The sequence below is a fragment of the Carcharhinus amblyrhynchos genome, chromosome 4 (assembly GCF_965287045.1).
Source record: "Carcharhinus amblyrhynchos chromosome 4, sCarAmb.v2.hapA, whole genome shotgun sequence".
Lineage (NCBI taxonomy): Eukaryota > Metazoa > Chordata > Chondrichthyes > Carcharhiniformes > Carcharhinidae > Carcharhinus > Carcharhinus amblyrhynchos.
In genome coordinates, this window is record NC_137327.1 from 93309257 (window position 1) to 93322069 (window position 12813).

General features: G+C 39.7%; 1 protein-coding gene across 1 annotated transcript in view; it reads left to right on the top strand.

Annotated features, from left to right (window-relative positions):
* Positions 1 to 12813, top strand: part of LOC145342203 (MORC family CW-type zinc finger protein 4-like) — a 143866-nt gene that overhangs the window by 35393 nt on the left and 95660 nt on the right. Inside the window, exons 3-5 of the mRNA XM_080187555.1 lie at positions 4461 to 4593; positions 8718 to 8935; positions 12585 to 12732. Of these exons, the coding sequence (XP_080043681.1) occupies positions 4461 to 4593; positions 8718 to 8935; positions 12585 to 12732 (499 nt within the window). The remainder of the gene's footprint in view (positions 1 to 4460; positions 4594 to 8717; positions 8936 to 12584; positions 12733 to 12813) is intronic.

Consider the following 12813-nt stretch of genomic DNA (forward strand, 5'->3'; position numbering starts at 1 on the left):
TTGTGTCCACTTCTAGTCACCGAGATAGAAGAGATATTCAAATGGTGGAAATAGTGCAAGGGGTCATAAGGCTGATCCTCATTCTTTGTGGTCTAAATTATGAGGAAAGAGTGGAGAATTTTCACTTTTGAAAGCAAATATCAGAAGTTTCTGAGATGTAAAAAAAGTTTGTAAATGAGGTGAATTTAACTGAGAATTGAACAATGCGGTGAGAGGTTCTAAATAGTAAAAGGTATGAAGTAAATTGTATCAGGAAGTGTCTTTGCCATTGACACAGTGGACTCAAATGGAATGGTGGCTGGGAGACCCTGGCATTCTTTAAAAAAAAATTATTATATGTTGCAGCGTTAAGATAGGCTACATGACATTTTGGATGGATGACTCAAGCTGGGCCAAATTGCCTTTCCTCATGTATTGTTACTGTGTGTTTTTAATAAGTGTCTGAAGGAATTTAATGGGGACACATATGACCCTTATTTGAGTAGAGAGAATCAATCCAAAATAACACTTCCTGACATCAGGATAAGAATACACATGTCCAGATAAGGAAAGACCTAGCCCTGGAAATATATTTTTACAGAAAGGGTGATGAATAGCTGAAAAAGATTTTTTATGGTGGGAGGGGGTGGGAGCAATGCTTAAGCCCAGGACATGGAACTCATTTAAGAGACAGATAGTTGCTGCATTGATAGGATGCAATAGATTTGATATTCTAGAGGAATGAGGTAAACTGGGCAGAAAGGTTACTTTGTTTCAAATTAACATAGACATGGAATTTTAAAAGTTGGAAAGAGCTGATATGCTGAATGAGGGGAGATCTCATTGAGACGTATAAGATGATGAATGGGATGGATAGGATAGAGGTGGAGAGACTCTTCCCGCTCAGAAAGGACAGTAGGACTAGGGGGCGATAAAGGAGGGGCTGTTTAGAACGGAGTTGAGGAAGAACTTCTTCACTCAAAGGGTGGTGAATCTCTGGAATTCTCTGCCCGTTGAAGTGGTGGAGGCTGCCTCGCTAAATATTTTTAAGACGCGGGTTGATGGGTTTTTGATAAGCAAGGGGATTAAGGGTTATGGGGAGAGGGCGGGAATGTGGAACTGAGCCACGACAGATCAGCCATGATCTTATTGAATGGCGGGGCAGGCTCGAAGGGCTAGATGGCCTACTCCTGCTCCTATTTCTTATGTTCTTATGAACAGCATTCAAAGACTTTAAAACAACACAAATGCACAAAACTAATTAAAGCAATGACATGGCAAGGAAAGCAGAATAATGTTTAAAAGTATTGAAAGAAAAAGGAAAGAAAGTGAGGGATATGGCTAAGACATGATTTTTTTTTGAAGAGTGTTCTGACCAGGAGCTACAGAATACTAACAACATAACTGCTTCTAAAGTTTGCATTCAACTTGGGTGGAAAAACATAGATTAACATCAAAATGATGATTGGAAAGGAATTGAATTGAGCAGGCTATAAATAGCTCAGGACAACACTTGCTTATGGGCAGATGTTTGGTTGCCTAGACTTCATTTTGTCTCAGCAGTATATATATATGAGCAGCAAATGCCTTGCAGTATTGGAGGAAATGCATGGGAATTGATGCTTCTCATGGAGTATTTGGGGCCTTGACAATGGGATGGGAAAAAATAAATGTTTCATAAATGAGACATGACCTCTGTTTATTGTTGTGTAGAGAAGGTAAATAGAAGTCAGAGTGATGGAGTGAAGGAGAATATCCCAACACCAACAGTTCTGAGAACAAAAGCAGAAAGGGGGTAGAAACATTATCATATTGATTGTAGCCAGCAAAAATGGCAGATGGGATTGGAGCAAATTGAAAAGATAATGAAATAAAAGATGTAACTATAAAGAGGCAGATCAGTTTTGTAATTGGATGTCAAGAGAATGAGAATGGAGATACAAGAAATAGTGCAGTGTTGATCAAAAGCTCCATCAACCCACAGAAAACATTTCCTCAAAAATTCACCCAACAGGAGGATGGTTTAATGGCTCTAGTACTAAAGGTGCAGAAGCAAGAGGAGAAAAGAATGAAGCTGTTGCACAAGGTGAGCTGAAAAGAAGAGCTGGGGTGGTTTCAACAACTTACCCAAATTTGTCTCATCTTTTCCATCTCTAGAATCCAATGGAATTTTCTTGTTTTCCTTAGCATCACAAATATATAGATAGCTACCGCTATGACATTATTAGAAAGAAAATACATTTGAAGTAAGACAGGAAATGGGCAGAAGCACATTACCATTGTGTCACCTGCCATGGGACTGCTGGAATAACTACCTGCTGTGGTATTTGAGCCTATTTGAGGACATAAGGATGATATGTACATACTTCAAACCTTTGCTGAACTTCCTCATACCAGACAGTCATCAACTGGATTATCACTTTGGGTCTTGGTATTTCTATGATGGGTAGTTGAAACATCAACCTGGAGTCTTACATCTGCAGAAGAGTGTGCAGTCATTCAGTGACAATGGGATTGACCTCTCCTGTGAAATCCTTTGTTATTGAATTGCCTGCTGGCATTTGCCATCTGAGAAAAGGCTACTTGTACACGGCATATATGAATCACAGATATCGGTAAAACTGTATCTAATATAAACCAGAGCCTTCAGCGGAGCGAGGGCAAAATTTAGAACATAACATAAGAAATAGGAGCAGGAGTAGGCCATCTAGCCCTTCGAGCCTGCCCCACCATTCAATAAGATCATGGCTGATCTGTCGTGGCTCAGTTCCACATTCCCGCCCCCTCCCCATAACCCTTAATCCCCTCTCTTATCAAAAACCCATCAACCCGCGTCTTAAAAATATTTAGCGAGGTAGCCTCCACCACTTCAACGGGCAGAGAATTCCAGAGATTCACCACCCTTTGAGTGAAGAAGTTCTTCCTCAACTCCGTTCTAAACCACCCCCCCCCCCTTTATCTTGAGGCTGTGCCCCCTAGTCCTACTGTCCTTTCTGAGTGGGAAGAGTCTCTCCACCTCTATCCTATCCATCCCATTCATCATCTTATATGTCTCAATGAGATCTCCCCTCATTCCTCTAAACTCTAACGAGTACAAGCCTAGTTTATTCAGCCTCTCCTCATAGCTCAACCCCCTCAACTCCAGTATCAGCCTAGTAAACCTCCTCTGCACTCCCTCCAAGGCCAAAATATCCTTGCGTAAGTACGGCGCCCAAAACTGCACACAGTACTCCAGCTGCGGCCTCACCAATGCCTTATACAGCCGCAGCAAGACCTCCCTACTTTTATATTCAATCCCCCTCGCGATGAAGGCCAGCATCCCATTAGCTTTCCTGACCACCTGCTGCACCTGCAAGCTGGATTTTTGCGACTCATGCACAAGGACCCCGAGGTCCCTCTGCACCGTCGCTTGCTGCAGTTTTTCGCCACGTAAGTAATAATCCTTCCTACCATTCTTCCTACCAAAGTGGACCACCTCGCACTTGCCAACATTAAATTCCATTTGCCAGTTCCTGGCCCATTCACCCAGCCTATCTAGATCCTTCTGTAGACTCTCCACACCCTCCGCGCAATTTGCCGTTCCACCAATCTTGGTGTCATCAGCAAATTTCGACACCATACACTCGGTTCCCTCCTCCAGATCATCTATATAAATGGTAAATAGCTGAGGCCCCAGCACCAACCCCTGGGGCACTCCACTAGTCACCAACCGCCAATCCGAATAGCACCCATTGACCCCCACTCTCTGCCTCCTATTTGACAACCAATCCTCTATCCACGCTAACACCCTACCCCCAACTCCATGTCCCCTGACCTTCTGCAATAACCTCTTGTGAGGTACCTTGTTAAACGCCTTCTGAAAATCAAGAAAGACCACATCCACCGGCTCTCCTCTATCCACCGCCCTAAACACATCCTCATAAAACTCCAGTAAATTTGTCAGACACGACTTCCCCTTAACAAAACCGTGTTGCGTCTGCTCTATCAAGCAATTCCCCTCAAGATGCCTCGCTATTTCCTCCTTGATGACGGATTCTAACATTTTACCTACAACAGACGTTAAACTAACCGGCCTATAATTCCCTGCCTTTTGCCTGGCACCCTTCTTAAACAACGGCGTAACATTAGCCGTTTTCCAATCTTCCGGCACTTCCCCGGAATCCAGCGTCGGTTGGAAAATTTTCAGGATATTGGACAGAAGAACTGCTCAATTAGGATACAAAGGAGTCTTAATAATTGAATCATGAGCAATCTCCTTTAGACATAAATATGTATAATAGATACTTGCATAAGTGCATTCCCTTCAAATAAATGTAAAGATGTGTAGTTAATTATACTGTATGGGTTGGTTTCTGTTTCATGCCCATTTTTGAGAAGTTGAAAAATGCAAGAATTTGTGTATAGTTTCAATTTGATGCTCAATTTCTTTGTTTGCCAGAAACAAGTATCTGCTTTAATGATAGGTCCCTTTTCTATTCCAGATAATGCATGTGATCCAGGAGTGTGTGCCAAACAAATGTGGATTGACGAGACTGAGATTAAAAATGAGCTGTGCCTGACCTTCACTGATAATGGGAATGGAATGACTCCAATTAAACTACACAAAATGTTGAGGTAGGGTGCTTAAGGATGAACAAAGTGAATTCCATTTTATTAAGATACTTGTCAAAGAAAATAAGGAAGCATACAAAATGCAATTTAGAATTTATTTAGTGAGCTAAATACAGTATAGAATAGTACAACAAAGTAGTCAATAGCTAAAATGTAGTGTAGAAAAGAACCATGTTTAAAAACCGATGGTGCACAATTCTGAATCCATTAGGAACTTCATTCTTACATCTGTTGATCTATTAATTCAAATATCACCAAGTCCTTTTGCTTGCTTGCTTCTAAAAATGTCAAGCAGTGAGAATAACTCAAAACCTAGAAAAAGGGTGAGAAAAGACCACTGAGCCAATCCAGCCCATTACATCTTCATTATATTCCCACATAAGTGTCCTGGCTTCCAAAGCTTTTTCGTGATCTTCAAGGCACAAGTCAGAAGTGCGATGGAATGCTCTCCAAACATCCAGCACCACTGCACCATGCTACATTGTGCATTTATAAGATGCATTTCAGTGATTCACTAAAGTTTCTTTGACAGTACCTCCCAAACCCACAACCTGCACCAGCTCAAAGGACAAGGCAGCAGGTGCACATGAATGCTCTCACCTCCAGCTTCCCCTCCAAATTGCCCACCATCCAGACATACATATTAACATTTCTTCATCATCGTTGGGTCAAATTCCTAGAATTCCCTGCCTAACGGTGTTATGAAAGTATCTTTACCATGTGGTTCAAGAAGGTCACCTTGATGGAAACGAGGCATAATCAATAATGTCTACGTACCTTAGAATGAACATTTTAAAAAGATGTTGATCGTGCAATCTACCAGGAGAGGCAAAACAAAACTGAGGAAATAAGTTGCTACTTAAAAAGGAAGGCGAATGGGATGCTGGCCTTCATCGTGAGGGGGATTGAATATAAAAGTAGGGAGGTCTTGCTGCGGCTGTATAGGGCATTGGTGAGGCCGCAGCTGGAGTACTGTGTGCAGTTTTGGGCGCCGTACTTACACAAGGATATTTTGGCCTTGGAGGGAGTGCAGAGGAGGTTCACTAGGCTGATGCCAGAGTTGAGGGGGTTGATCTATGAGGAGAGGCTGAATAGATTAGGCTTGTACTCGTTAGAGTTTAGAAGAATGAGGGGAGATCTCATTGAGACGTATAAGATGATGAATGGGATGGATAGGATAGAGGTGGAGAGACTCTTCCCGCTCAGAAAGGATAGTAGGACTAGGGGGCATAGCCTCAAGATAAAGGGGGGGCGGTTTAGAACAGAGTTGAGGAGGAACTTCTTCACTCAAAGGGTGGTGAATCTCTGGAATTCTCTGCCCGTTGAAGTGGTGGAGGCTGCCTCGCTAAATATTTTTAAGACGTGGGTTGATGGGTTTTTGATGAGAGAGGGGATTAAGGGTTATGGGGAGAGGGCGGGAATGTGGAACTGAGCCACGACAGATCAGCCATGATCTTATTGAATGGCGGGGCAGGCTCGAAGGGCTAGTTGGCCTACTCCTGCTCCTATTTCTTATGTTCTTATTTAAAAATTATTTAGATTTAAAATCTGTTTACCAATCCATAATACATTATACTTTTTTATGTTTCCCCTAAATTTATTGTTTGTTTTAAAAATAAATTTGGATGAACCATCTCTCCTTGATGTGAAAATACTCAATGTAGCCTTATGACATTCAGCTTTAGACAATTCATACAATTCATGTATGGTATAATTTGGAATAGGATTTCTTGTGTTGGCATTGGCATTGAAAGGGTACTTCAATGTCAATGTGCTGTGACTACTAACTCACTGGAATGTCTTCTGTAGCCAGTGTGATTACTGTTTGTTTGTTTTTTCTCACTGTTACTGTTCTGACCTTTGCTGTTGACAATTACGTGGTTGAATGCTTCCTGGAAATGTTATTCCTGCTCTTCCTGATGATGTATCTCAATGGGATGGAGCTTCATGTACATCTTTGTATATGCTCTACTCTACATTTAGCACTATTGAAATTCATCTATTCTATATATAACCCATCTATTTAATTAATCCAATCTATCTGAAAATCATCTTTTTACTCATTATCACATAGCTTTGTGTCATCAGCAAATAATAATTACACTGGTGTATTTGCCTTGTTCTGCATCATTAACAAATGTCATAAATAGCAATTGTCAAGAAATAGTCCCACAAGATATCTCTGTGGTACTGTAGAACAAAATGCAACAAACTGCACAACAGATCAGTATTTTACAACACAATTATATAATGTAGACCATACATATTGTCAGACAACTGACAGCATAAACCTCATTTTACAATGCAACAAGTATATAACTGTCCCAGATTGGATGTAGTATAGCAAAGTAAGATATACACTTTACCAGATGCACTGGTATACAGCAATGTACATATTAATCTTACCGTCGGGGCACATCATTGATGTTCCATTTATCTCTAGTTTCACCCTGCCTAATCCTTTGACACTAAAGCAATTCCAGTTAGTATTGGCATAGTTGAAATGCTCTATTACTATAACCCTATTCCTCACATCTCTGATTTGCCTACATATCTGCTCCTCTATCTCCCTGTAACTGTTGGGAGCTTTGTAGTATAACCTCAGCAAGGTTATCACCCTTTTTTTATTTCTAAGTTCTCACCACCACCACCACCACCCCCGGTCTGCGTGGGTTTCCTGCAGGTGCACCGGTTTCCTCCCACAGTCCAAAGATGTGTGGGTTATGTTGATTGGCCATGTTAAGTTGACCGTAGATGCACAGGTTAGAGGATTAGTGGGTAAAATATGTATGGATATGGGGGTAGGGCCTGGGTGGAATTGTGGTCGGTGCAAACTTGATGAGCCAAATGATCTCTTTCTGTACTGTAGTATTTCTATGATCTTGAAAAGAAATTGGAAAAAAGAATGCCATTCTTTGGTCTGGAACCTAAAACTTAAAAACAGACACAACCATCCTCTGAACAGGCAATTTCTATGTAGCTATCATTTCTTTCATTTGACTTTTTAAAGAGGTGACATGTGACCACCCTTAATGGATACATACACCATCTTGGAATGTTAAAGTGCGAAATATTTAATTTACATGATGCAAAGGATGTTTGTGCCTGAGAACTGTTTCTTTCAGTTACACAATAAGAAGAAGTGGAGAGACTTGCTATTCCTAGTAATTTCCATGTGGTTGGTTCATTTTTTGAGGAATGCAGGCAGTTTTAAAAACAATTATTTTAATGCAACTTATTGTAAACCTGTCATGATTTTTGTGGGAAATGCACATCCTGATAAAGGAGTTAAGTTAGGGGTCAAAAGAGCTCCTGACGTTTGATCGCTAGTCCTGTGTGGAATCAGTTGGTTTCAGTCGGGAGGGAATAGCAGTGCTGTGACCTCATTGCTCCGGGAATAGGAAAGAGAAAAAAAATCAACCAGTTTCCAATAATGATTCTTTGATCTTTCTTGTAAAGTGTACAGGCAGATGTCAGGTGCAAACAGGTGAGGTTCTTGGCCTCCAGTCAGCATCACTGACTACACAATTAAACAGGAAGATATTAGGCAATGGTTTCTCTCATCTCTGAAATTGTACTCATTTATAAATTAGTGCATTAAATGAGTGGGATGGAAGAAATTTGGGGATGAATAAACAAAAACATCTACTAGGTTTTACAACATGTTAGAATGTTGATTTGTGAACTTGGCTTAATTTCACAGATGCAAACTTTGTTTCTTTAAATATTTTTAATGATTTATTATTTCCTCCTTTCCCTACTTTTCCATTTCATACTTGGAGGCAGGAGGACGAGCATCTATTCAAATGCCGAATTGTGGATTTCTTGACTGATGGCACAGTTTAGAAGTGGCATGTGAAATTGGAGGAGATAGACTGAACTTCACTTATATTTAAATTACAAATAACCCTCGGGACTGAGAATTTCTAGCATGACTGCTCTCGGCACCTCTCCTTCCTTTACCAAAATGGTCTAGTCTAATCTGGTAGAATTGGAAGAAACTAAGTTAATTTTGCAACAGTTGGTTATTGAAATAGAATGAACTATATATGTAAAAAAAACTGTCTCATTGTTGCAAGTCTTTTTTGAAATTTTTTCTCATTTCAACCCTTAATCTTAATTCACAGCTTTGGCTTCACTAATAAAACGGGGAGTAAAAGCCACTTGCCGATTGGAGTCTATGGAAATGGATTTAAATCAGGTTCCATGAGGTTGGGAAAGGATGCTTTGGTCTTTACCAAGAATGGCGGGGCTTTAAGTGTGGGCCTCCTATCACAGACCTACCTGGAACAGATTAATGCACAAGCTGTCATCATCCCTATTGTGCCTTTCAATCAACAGAATAATATCCTTTTAACGTAATCAAATTTTCTATTTAGTACATTTTATTTTAGTTCATTGGGATTTCCTCGACATCGGACTATTTTGTTTCACAGTCTTTTATGTATTGTAAAATTTTGTTATGTTCCCCACTGTTCAGCACTATTTAATTTCTTGAACATAAATGCGTTCTTAATGAATGGGCAACTAATTCTAAATATTCTAGTATCTCTGTATCTCCTGTGTGGTACAGTCTTTAGCTTATTGAACTGACCCTGCAATATTATGCATTATATAGAAAAATGGTTTCCTGTGAACATAAGCCACAATTTTAAAAAAGTAATGCTTAGCTCTTGCAAACCAAGTTGTATGGTCAGTATTACAGAGTGTAACTTCATCACTGTATGACCATATCCCAATAATTTTTTTTCCAGCCATCAAATTACTAATGTTAGATTTCAGAAGGGATGGACTCCTTATGTATAGTGAATCCTCCTTCAAATGGTAGGAATTACCAAAGCAATTTTCCTTGTTGGATGGGATCCGCTGCATATATAGCGTTGTTTGACTTCCAAATCAATATTAAGAGAAGGGCTGAAAACTCTAAATAACTCAACGAAGTAAATAAATATGATAGCAAGAAGTACATATCATCAAAGAAGTAGAAAAACTCTTCTGTTCTGCCATCGGCCTTGTGCGTTATTCTAAGGTGAATATGAACTTCAAGAACAAATCCGTCATATTCTCTTGGATTCTATGCAAACTTCTTATCAACACACTGACTTGATTAAGTTCAGCTACTTCTACATTTTTATTGATTAAACTAGATAGGCATTTGGGCAGCCGGTGGTCTGCCTCTTTTAGAATGAAGCTGGCTGCTGACCCAATTCTGAGGCTGGTGGTGCCCTGGTACTCCCAGGTGAGAATATTCAAAATTGATCCCAGAGAGCAGAGACCCAACTGCAGTTGTTTGGGTTCAGAGGATGACTGACCTCAAGCAGGGCAGGTGGTCAGTGAAAGGGGGAGAGATCGATGACGATGGGCTCTGGAGGAATGCCAATAATGAGACAGGGTTGGATGGCATTGGACAAGGATGTTTTTTTTATATTGGGGGGGTGTGGGGGGGAATAATGGAATGAGCCACCCTTTACTGTTGGATGATGTTTTAAAAATTCATTTATGAGGTGTATTACCGGCAAGACCAACATTATTGCTTATCTCCAATTATCTTTGAGAATTGGAGGACTAAAGCAGGGCCAGAGGGCAAAAATAGCTAGGTGCATGGGAAGAACACCAAAAAGGAAACGGGCAAATAGATGGGTGATGCAGTGGGGCTAATGGGTGATGATGTAGTGATTGGATTAGGACCTACTTGCATGTTTTAAAAAAAACGGGTGGATAGGGATTGCAAGGAAATGGAGTTCATTTTAATTTTCAAACTTGCTACCTCAGACTGTTCATTCATTATCTATCATTTAGAGCATACTCACCAAGAGAGCTGTCATGATTTTCATGCAAAAGAAACTTTGATACACATGTCAAACAGTACCGGTTCTGGTTTCCCAAACGTTATTCAGTCTAGCAAAATGTAAGGAAAAGAGGTATCTTGGTGCTCAAAGAAACAGCATTCATACAAAAATCTTTTTAAACTTTTTACTGATGATGGCTTACCACATTGCTCAGAACACAGTAAAGGATGGTCAACATCAGTGATAACAATAGTGTAAAGATGTTGCAGAACTATCATTAGTCAGTGCAGCACGATTTGTGTTGCAGTAGTTTATTCTGCAGCCAACTGCAGTGTTTTTCAGACAGCAGTATTCATTTTAAAACATATCCAGGTGTCTGGAATGTCCAATCTGAAGTATAAAGATTTAAATTGTAAGCTTTGTGGCTTTGTTGTATCAACTTCTATTTTGTCTATTAAGATCCTTTGTCTCTGTTATTGATTACACTATAGTGTCTGAGGTTTCCATATAATACACTATTCTGGAACTCTATATCACTTGTTTCCAATCAGTAATAGTTAGTGTGCAGCAAAAGAAGATTCAAAATGATTAAAAATTAATTTAACTAAATTAATCTTTAGCTCTGTCGTCAGCATCTCCAAGACCTTATGAACCTCAGCCTCCCCACCCCCACGCATGTACCAGCAGGGAAAGAGCCCATATGCATGGTTTAGATTTTTAATGTTGGTCTGGCCTACGCACATGACTGATGGACTTGGAGCTGAAGATAAAAGCCCTATGCTCCTGCACAAAAAGTGAAAATCAAAGAGCGCATAAACCCTGGACAAGTGAGAGAGAAGAAGGTACAAAATGGCATTTGCTGTTCTGAAAATAATGACAATTTTGAAACCATGCCAATAACTTGTATCTATAGTTATGTTCAGCTAATCTCTAGATACGAGATCAGGATTGTGCTGAGACTTCTGCAGTGCGCTTCAACTTTTTCCTCTTTCTTTTTTAAGCATGTTACCACATTTTTTCCCTCATAATTCATTTTTCTATCTGAGGTAAAATGTTAATGCAAGAGTAAAATATTGTAGATGCTGGAAACGTAACACAAAAATAAGCTGGAAAAACTCATAATTAGGCAGCCTCTGTGAAAAGAAACAGTCAACATTCATGTTGATGATGTTTCAAAGTATTAAATCATGTATGAACTTGATAAATTAATTGTGAACTGTATTTTTAAGGAAATCAAGATTCCTTTAATACAGTTTACATTGATATTGTTTACATTTTTCCAAGTCAATGACCCAGGCTTTGCGGTAGCTAGAACTGAAGCTGTTGATGCTCGGCATTATTATGATGAGAAATCAGATTTTTGGCATCCACACACACAGTAAAACATGGAAATCCACATTTCCCAATTCTCTCTGTGTTTTCTGCGTGTGGCGCCGTTCTCTCAGATAGTGAACACAAGCTGAGAATTGCCCAAAAAAGTCTGTTGCTAGAGTATAGAGCTGTGCAGATTGGGAAACCACACGTGACTTACTTGGACCTTAGAATTTCCATGTGTGATATTCACATCGGTCCCGTGAGTCCTTTTGGGTATTGAGCAGGTGTATATTTGTGTTGTGTATTCTTGGGTATGAAATTTCATTTAAAGCTCAGTTTACCTGAATGTAATAATTAGGCATTAAGATTACCTGCATTAAATTGAACATGAATGAATAGCTTTGTATGACTTTCCATGTCTAAAACTTAATAACGAATCCGCCATAGTGCTTACAGCATATGCAGCAATTTTGAGATCGTTCTTGGAGAGATCATACTCAATTCATTTGAGGTTTGAAACTGCCAGTGGTAAGTGGAAACTTATATCCCTGCTTGATTTGGAGAGTGGTTCCATAATGAAGTGCAGCTTCTATTCTATTCAGTCATCTTGTTTAGAGATGTACGTTTAATCCAAGGCTGTATTTTACCATTTTGTTTATTTACTTGAAGAAAGATTATGTTTTCATCTAGTTGAAAAAGTTGATTCCAGGCAAAGTGTTCACAATGGTGAAGGATTCAAATAACGAGGACTCTTAGATGGAAAAAGGTAGATCAGATGGGTAACTTCTGCAAAAGGGATTATTAAATAGTGAAATTAGTTACAGAGATAAGTGATTTGAAGTGGACAATACAAATAGGTTCTTATGAATACTACTTAACTCCCTGAAGCACAGAACCTCATAGTTACTGAAGATTCAGTGCCAAGTCTGGAGGCCATCTTGAAATATTCCATCTTCAAATCACAGGAGGAACTGCTGGCTGAATTTGATGCCATCCTCAGCAAAAAAGGAACCCGGATTATTATTTGGAACATTAGAAGGTGGGTAGAGAATGGAGTAATCTAAACGGTAATTCTTTACCGAAGATTTCCAGAGCTGTAGGGGTTTTTGCTACTTAACCA